The sequence below is a fragment of the Pseudoliparis swirei genome, chromosome 9, assembly GCF_029220125.1.
Source record: "Pseudoliparis swirei isolate HS2019 ecotype Mariana Trench chromosome 9, NWPU_hadal_v1, whole genome shotgun sequence".
Classification (NCBI taxonomy): Eukaryota; Metazoa; Chordata; class Actinopteri; order Perciformes; family Liparidae; genus Pseudoliparis; species Pseudoliparis swirei.
In genome coordinates, this window is record NC_079396.1 from 10,790,193 (window position 1) to 10,799,591 (window position 9,399).

General features: G+C 39.6%; 1 protein-coding gene across 1 annotated transcript; it reads right to left on the bottom strand.

Annotated features, from left to right (window-relative positions):
- Positions 1-3,603: 3,603 nt before the first annotated feature.
- On the bottom strand, positions 3,604-7,731 carry ttll9 (tubulin tyrosine ligase-like family, member 9). The gene is made up of 14 exons (XM_056423532.1): positions 7,647-7,731; positions 7,352-7,392; positions 7,178-7,267; positions 6,983-7,085; positions 6,671-6,856; positions 6,458-6,526; positions 6,280-6,370; positions 5,920-5,960; positions 5,739-5,826; positions 5,551-5,609; positions 5,213-5,409; positions 4,864-4,977; positions 4,080-4,204; positions 3,604-3,910 (listed from the first exon to the last, which is right to left on the bottom strand). The coding sequence occupies exons 1-14, from the start codon at positions 7,659-7,661 to the stop codon at positions 3,840-3,842; spliced, it is 1,290 nt and encodes a 429-aa protein (XP_056279507.1). The 5' UTR covers positions 7,662-7,731; the 3' UTR covers positions 3,604-3,839.
- Between the last annotated feature and the right edge of the window lie 1,668 nt (positions 7,732-9,399).

The following is a 9,399-nucleotide window of genomic DNA, read 5'->3' on the forward strand; positions in this document are numbered from 1 at the left end:
GCAGCATCCATAAAAAACAGTATCTGAGATGATGTTTGCATGATAATACTTTTGCATTATGGGTTTGTAATTGAGTAATATGGATATTAACTCATGAGAAGGATGGATCATGATCATCAAGATATGAAGGCCAAATTAAGGCTGTAGCTCAGTGGGGTAAGAGGGCCGTCCTGCAACCGCAAGGTTGTGGGTTCGATCCCCGCTCTCCCCATTAGTTGCAAGTCGAAGTGTCCTTGAGCAAGGCACTGAACCCCCAGTTGCTTCCCGGGCGCATCACTGCAGCCCACTGCTCCTTAATAACTAAGGATGGGTTAAATGCAGAGAACTAATTTCCCCTTGGGGATTAATAAAAGTGTATATTATTTATTATTTATTATTAATCACAATTGGCAAAAAAGGAAATGGAGAGTATTAATTAGAAATAGTCGGAAATATCAAGCACACAATACATTCAGTTTTGTTATTCCCAAAATGTAATCGCAGCACAGTGGCGGCAGTTCCTTCCTTCAGTTACCACCCTTTAACAGCTTCATCTAATGCAGGCCACTGGTGCTGTTATGTATCTTTATTCTACATATCACTCTGCTTTTGATTTAATCTCCCCGTCAATACACATGAAGTAGGCCTTTCATGTCTACATGAAGTTGTGATGAATGATATTTTGTACAGCTATTTATTGTACAACACATATTGCTCATCTTTCAACATACTCTGTAGAAATGGTATTATTCATCAACGAAGTACAGTGTTATGAATACATTTACAATAGGAGCACTCTTTTAACTTTTAGTTTTGTGTTGTTTGGTACATGGATGTTAGAGGGATGCCGAAGGCATGCAGTGTTCCGATTGAGGTAGCAGTTACATTGTACAAACTCTGATTTTATATGAACATATTTGTATGAACAAGCTACTTTTAATTACCGAGATGCCAGGGAGTCAAATGCATACAATTGAGATTGCAAGGTTTCCCTTTAATTATGGTGTCTTTGACATGACCTGCATATTTTCTCTCTTCTTGCATCATGTGTGTCATAAGTCAATGCAGGCAGCATCACAACTCATTCAGCAACACAATGTTTATCTGTTTATGAGGGTGTGACGGAGGTATTACTTTGCTTTTCAGACGGGTCGTGTACTTCCCATTGTGTTTCATATCTGCGTTCGAAATCCTTTTAAAGTGATGATTAATCATGAATGTGCGTGTCAAACTGGAAGGTGAAAAAAATGCAGTGGTGCATACTTTGTACTGTATAGTTGGTGCTGTTTGGTGGATTGTTAAGATGTAAAGTAGTTACTGGCCATGGGCTTGATGTACACTAGAGGGAACCTGTTACCAAAAAAGGAGAGCTTTTCAAAAACATACAGCACATCCATCTGAACTTGTTATCACCTTTCTTCATTAAGGGCCAGACACATCCAAATCATACTTGGATCAACTTGTAAGGTCACACTTATCTCCCTCTGGCCATGGACGTCTGACGAGTTAGAACTAGACTGTGATTAATGAGAGACATCCCAGTGCCAAAGTCTGATTGGACGACCTCCGGCTGACCCTTAAACCCCCCCCCCCCCTCCTCCTCAGCAGCTTCATCTCTTCTGCTCTTCGTTGCTCTTGGTGCCGTGTCTTTGCCGTACATTGTACTTGCATTCCTTCGAAATGAATAAAGAACAGAGAACAAGATGAGAAGGGAATCCCTCTGTTTGATCTCCTCCACACGCGTTGCGATGAAGCTGCAGCTGCTGTATTTTTCATCTGGGTTTGTTTAGGTAAAGGTATTTTTTATAATGCGACATGTTCTAATGGGACTTTCGTTCATTTATTGCTGAATTTAGATTCTTTGCAAGCAGGGGTGGAATTTAAATTTCAAGGTTTGGGCGACACAGTTATTAGTACAGCAACACATCCTCAGAATTTTTATGGGGAAAAAAATGTAGACACAAAATGTATACAAATACTGATCAAATGTATTCATTGACTCAACAGGAAAACAAGAACATGATGTTGACATTTCCCAACTATTGCTGGATTTAGTTCAAACTGCCCTGATACATGCCATTCACCTCAAAGCACGATGAATATCATAATATGTATTCTAAAACAACAGCCAAGAGGCTTTTCAATATGAAGTGTTCATTGGCAGACATGTTACACAGACACAGTAAAGCATGTGTAAAGAGTAAAATGCATTTTATAATTTAATTATTACATATCATGCTTTTGGAGAAGTGTCTATATTTTATAACGCATACAAAATAAACTAGATTGTGTAGGATAAGGGGGGCAAAATAATTATGTTTCATGAGTGTATAATGATCTGAAACTAAGAGTCGTTGTGTTTTTTATTAGCTTAAAAAGATATTGTAACTGTGCAATTAGTTTTCCTCTGTAATGTACTTTGTGGTGGAAAGTGTGTGAGCAATATATGATTTAGAGAAAGAAAAACAACAGTGAGTATCAATCATATTTGAGGTTCCAGCTGGACTGCGCCTCTGCCCCTCACAGCCTGGGCCTCAGTGACTGTGTCTTATTAATCTGTTATTCAATTCAGTTTATTTTGTATAGCCCAAGATCACAAATTTGCCTCAGAGGTCTTTACAATCTGTACACATAAGACATCCCTGTCCCAGGACCTCACATCGGATCAGGAAAAACTCCCCTAAAAAAACTGAAAACAACTTTTCACAGGGAAAAAAGGGAAGAAACCTTCAAGAGAGCAACAGAGGAGGACCCCTCTCCCAGTGAACAGAAGGAATCATTACAGTTACAATACATTCAATGAATATAACATACAGTATGAATAATTAGTAGTAGGCATGGACCACGATCCAGACCGTCACAATCCATGAAACAGAAGGAGGAAGAGATGGGGGGGGGGGGGGGCATCAGCAGGGCCATGACAGGAGGCAGAACCACGAAGGCAGGAGGTATCGCGAAAGAGGCCAGACCAATGACCAATGAGGTCGACCCTTGAGGCAGGAAGCACACAAAAGGAGGCGGGGCCATTGGGAAGGAGGCCAGGCCCAGGCCAGAGGCTGGATGCAGGAAGCAGGGACAAGGAAACCAGGACCAGCTTCAAACACAGCCGGGTCTAATGGACCCTATGAGGGGAGAAGTCACAAGACTCCGGGGAGGAAGCAGAGTTAATAATGTGCAATGAAGAGATGTACATTTGTCCATAAGAGAAAAGAGGAGAGGTGATCAGTGTATCCTAAACGTCCCCCAGCAGCCCATCAGCCTATAGCAGCACCTCTAGGGGCGGGACCAGGTGAACCTGATTCAGCCCTAACGATAAGACTATAAGAGCAAACTCTCCAGCGATGTGTGGGTGAGGGTGTTTATATTCTTACTGAATGCTTTGCTTCAAGTACAGTAAATCACGAATTGTTTTTCCTTACACTTATATGTCTCTTTACAGCCCTGAAGAAGGAGATTTGAGCCCTCAAGTCCGGAAACATTTATCTAAGGCATAGAAATAAATGTTTTGCACTCGAGGGATATTGATTCACTGGCCATTCTTTGGAACACGTGAAGAAGTGATAAACAGTTGACCTGTCCTTGTTTCTGAGATGCTAAAATCCCAAACCTAACCAGCCCTAACTCTGCCACTGAAATAATGACGCGCTTTGGTAGTCGGCTGTAGTTTTAAGAAAACGTAGTTTTCATTTATTTGCATGTTCAAATTTCAATCCAAGCACTTGGAATATGATCAGATCATCACAGAAAGCTAATTTTGTATGAAATATTACTAATGTTTTTCAGTTATGTGTGTTTACTGGAGCCTCTCCTCTGCCAGGATAAAAGTACTTTATTGGCGGGACATACAAATGATGCATGTGTTACATCCTCTTCTGTCCTGGAAATGGTTTCAGAATCCGGCGAAGCTGGTTCTCCCTGTCATTCACGCACCCTGCAACAGAGAGCATGTATTTGCAGTTATATTATTTTTATGGAATAATAGCACGATAAAAGCGTTTCCACACAATCAAATGACATGCTCTTAATAGTATATACCTATGCACATTTTTTAGAATTCTTTTTTCATAATCTCAAAATAGTTTGTTTGTTTGTCAGGTTACCCAAGTATGTATTGGCAGTGAAACACGAACTGCCAAATGTTTCAGGGTTGAAGTCCTCATTATAGACCGGCCCATCGTTCCACATCAGATCAAAGCCCCCCACCCTTTTCTCCTTGCCAGTCAGCCTAACGACAAAAAAACACAGATCATTAAAATGTGACGGAAAGAGATTAAAGGAATTTATCGTCTGCTGTGCAGCATTCGGCTCTGTTCTGTGTCTCCTCTGTGCGTCTCCTTGATTGGTTAATTCCCTGCACCTGCCCTCAGCCACTCTCGTCTCGTTACTGTCTCATGTCGTACACCTGTTCTCATGTGGTTACTGTCATGTCGTACACCTGTTTCCCCCCTATATATTGTGCCAGTCTTTCCCTTGTCTGTTGCTGGATTGTTGTCTTTTGTTCGTAGTCCTGTCTTGCGTGTTGCTAGTGTGTATTCTGCCTGCCCTGACCGCCGATCCTCTGCCTGACCCTTTTTGGACCTTGGTGTTTTTTTGTAACCTTTTTGGCCTCAGTAAAGAGTGAGTTTTGTTATCCGCACTGAGTCCAGTCCAGTTCCTCTGCGCATGAGCTCTTGCACCTCGCTACCCGTGACACCTTGTGAGGGAAATTATAGGGACTTATCTATTGTTGCAATTAATTCAAACTATTTTATACATACCATAACACAAGATTATAACTCCAAATTTGGATCAATTGGTGATGAACAAATACAGACTGATGACTATAATGAAATATCGGGTCTCCTGGTGACAAAAAGGCAAACGCGATGACAAAGAGATCTTTACCTTCCCTCCATGTCAACAACATTCAAAGTGTCTTCCATCAGCCGGAACTTCATCTCGTAATCCTCTTGATTACTCGGTGTAAGTGACGGGGACGCGTTCACCTCAATTAACCACCTGCAAGAAGAGGAGGGGGTTCATTATGAACAATACATTTGTTGCATACCACAACATTATTTTGATAGATTTATATGTATTTTCTGAGTTTATTTGTGTATCCTTAGAGGCGAGTCCCAGGTGTGTCATGTCTGCTTGGCTGTGTCTCTTTGTGAGCATGTTTGCAAGTGGCTGTGTGTCGGTGATGATGCATTGTGTTGCCATGTGGACAGTGTATGATCATAGGAGGACTCACGGTTTGAGACACTGATCCAGTAGAATGTCATACCCATAGAGCTCAAAGCAGTGTTTGTCATTGATCATGACCTTTTGTACACTCTGTAGACTGTGGACAAAGATGTTATCGATCTCCTTAAACAGGGATTCTATCGTCTGTCTGCCATGTTTTGCAGTCAGGTATCTTCGAAGCTGTTGCATCTGCCATTTAAATCCCTATATACAAGATTAATAAAACAATGCAGGAATGAAGTGGAGAATTAACTGGTTAATGGAGAGAAGATACAGCAAAATATAATGACGAAAATATGCCACAAAATGGTCTTTTACTTATTCTGTGGTTGTTGAGTTACACACCTGTTCAGGGTCATAGTCAGGTGCAGTTTTCTGAACAGCCACATTGGTGAGGTGCACATCTGATGAGAGGCACTAAGTAGTACAACCAAGCTATTTAAAACTAACTTTTAATTAATATTTTATTAGACAAAGGCTCAACATTAAAAATGAATGGAGAAATAATAGTTATGATGGTGAAACAAGGATACACTTGTCATCAATACTGCTCATGGAGAAGCGGGTGCTTGAGAAGCGGCCAATCCCATCTCGATACAGCCAGGCCTTCAAGGGAACATACTGAAACAAGAACACACACGCACACACATTGATTCACAAATGCTCCAATATTTACAATTTGTGTAAACATTGTTGACAAGATTTAATACATACAGCTGTTACCAGCACATAGACCCTCAGATCAAATTTCCTGCCTGTGGGGACAAAAAGTAAAACATCTAATTATTTTTGCTCACTCATCCTCCTGTTCCAATTTGTCAATGTTACGTGTTTGTTACTTTATTAAATTAAATTGGATTTACAATTAAATTTAGTTTTTCATTCAGTTTAGTGTATGAGATAGCAGTGTCAACATAATTATTATATATTATTATTATTATATTATTATCAACAGAATATCATTCTTATATTTATCTTTCTTTAACTTTTTAATTTAAACCTTTTAACTTTTACATTTCTTTGTTTCACAATGCTGTATTCCTGTGTACATTTTTAATTTCTGATTCTGACAACCATTGATTAGGTAGGGGTTCTCGATGTAGCGTTGAGCCACATAGCTTTCCACTTGAGCTGCATCCTTCTGTTCCTCCGAGCGCGTGCCATCCTGTGTAAACACAATATTACCAATCTGAATATGTGGGTGTGAACGTAACCAACATTTAATGTACACCTAATTCCTTGATGAAATTACCTTTTTCCAATCCATGATGTCTTTCAGTTTCCTGAATAGGAAAATGCCTTTCCCTCCAGATTTAGCTACCTAATAAACATACAGGAACAGTATTTTTTTATGATTTAAATGCCATGTGGTAATAACTTCATTTTAATTCCTAACGTCATCCAAACACACAATTCAATATCTTTTCATTGCATTGGATCACATGCATGGTCTACTTTAGCTAACCGGCTTCATGATCCAGGTGCTACCAGGGCTTCTTTTGAACTCCTCAACGAAGAGATGGTATTCGTTGGGCAATGCGAAGGTGCAGGGGAAGAAATCACATTTGGAGGCCTCCATGTGGCCAACATCCCTTTCGAGATTTTTCCGGTGTCTTTTGAGGTTTTTCACCATGAGGTTTTTGCGAGTCAACTTTAACATGAAACACAGAAACACAGAAAAAGACGACATGACTTTCGATGATACGAATGATTTATGCATATTACTGTTCCATCTCCAGTGTGTAGTCGCAAGCATGCTAGATTGATGCTGCCTCACCTCATAATGGTTGCGAAAGTGGTTTATCCTGACGTGTTCCTCCATATATGAATGATCCAAATTATCCCTGGCTTCACACCAGTTGAAGTCCCATTCTCCTTTTCTGTGAGAAAAAGAGTAAATACCAGATTCAAGCTACACATATGAAAAAAAAGAAAGAAGCTGATTTGATCATGAACAGACAGCGCTACTCACTCTTTGACTTCCACCCAACCTGGTCTTTGGCGTAAGATGTTTATGATGTTGAGTTGGCCACATTTGTAACGCACACAACACCTTCCCTCCCTGAGGAGACATGATTGAGTAGTGTTATTAGTATGAGACAATAGCTGCACCTTTAAAACCTAACTACTAGAGAACAACACTCACCGCTCCTCACTTTTGCTACAGTCAGCTTTGTATCCAGAAGTCTGCAGTGGTGAAGAGAAACCAAGATTTAGCCTATTTAATTGGCTTAGGGCCAAAGCCCAACAACAACTCAAACTGCTCTCTCTCTCTCTCTCTCTCTCTCTCTCATATATATATATAGTTTCATATAATGTTACTTTACTTACAGTCCTGTACAACTCTTCATTAGCTAGGTTAACTTATCAGTAGTTAAAGAAAATAACGTCGGCATACCGTGACACACGCACACACACACACACACAATGCTTTCTGTTACCTTGCATTTTGACATGGCAGCGAACGCTTAGAAATGTTAGAAAATTATGATAATTAACTGAGTATTACATGATGCGTAAGTACTATTATATAAACTAGTTATCAGTTAAGCTAAGCTAGCTAGATAGCGAGTCATTGTCGTGTTTTGATAACTGTTGCCCTGGTAACACGTCACGACAAACCACAAAGAGCATGTCCTGTCGCGCTTTCCGTAGAATTTGCGACTGACGAGTCCGCATATTACAGTCGTAATAATGAAAATGACCCACGATGTCAGGCTATTTGTAATGTTCCCAGTAATTAATTGGTCTGTGATATGAAACGAAAAAAACCACACCTTTCAAGAGCAGTGGTCATGATCATTTATGACCCATTTTTAATTTTCAAAAGATTTTTGAAAATAACGGAGTTGATCACCAGTGTCAATTCTAGGGTCAATTATTATTTTATTTTGCTTTTCTAATATGATTTCTAATTATGTTTTCATTATATGCACAAGTCTACCTTTAAAGAAGAAAGTCCTAATTAAGCACATCTAAAACACAGACAACTCATTTCATCACTCGACCCTACTCTAAAATCACCACTTAGGGGCGCCAACACCTCATCTAACTGAGAGCCTCTGAGAACCATCGACGTTAAATTATTATAAATAAAATTGTTTTATTTGTTTTAATTTCTGCAGAAGATAATCAGTTTAAACAAAGCAATTGATACATATACATATTGTTTGTTTTAATTATGTGAATGTTTTAACTTTTCATATATAAAGTCCATCCAGCCAAAAGTATTGAATGACAAATCAACACAAATAATAACATTGTTTAGGATTTGTCCCTAAAATGATTCAATATTTAATATTTTTTATTTTATGAAATAAATTAATTTCCTGTTTCTCTCTCTGCATGCATTACTTTCATCGAACAAATTGGCTTAAACATGTCTCATTGATCCTTTGGTTGTTGTTTCTGAGATAAAGCCATGGAGGGTTGGGGTACGGGATTAGGGATTATTCCCTTTTTCTTTTTTATAAAGCATAACAGCTGAATATATACCCCATTCAAAAATATTTTAATGTATTGCTTTAAACGCCTTGATGTCCATTCTGTAAAAAGATCTCATCCTTGAGTCAGATTCCAGTGCAAAGCAAAATATATGGGAAGATTACTGTTTTGTTTATTGTTGCTGAACCTTTTTTCTTTCTTAGCAATGTCATGTGGAATCAGTACTTTCAGCAGTAAGTATATGTAATGTTGTATAGTGTAGAGATAAACCATAATCTTTAACAACGAGCCAAACAGGTGTCTCAGGACAGAGACACAGCAATGAGACCAGAGGGCCTTTTAACAGAGTGCACTGGCACACACGGCGCATGGGTTGCCAGTGCTGCTAATTAATCGCAGGTGTTCCCACTCTTCTGAGGCCCCTCTGCCACGCCCACCTCCAATACCTGCAGGGACCACGGCCACATTGGCAGACAGATTTGTCACAGTATCAACATATAGTCATATCCAGGCACGTGCACAGACATTTTGGGGGGCAGGTGCTCAAACCAAAAAAAAGGGCACCCAATGCTAAAAAAAAATTCTGACAGAGTTGAAGCATTAGCAGCAATACACTGATGATGCAATACATCCTCGACCTGTGTTTCCTCTGGCAGCATCAGACCACTAGCTTACATTTACTTTATGAATAAAGAGGAATTATTATATAGCAACAACAGTACAAGCGTTCTGATTGGCTCATGGGTCGTC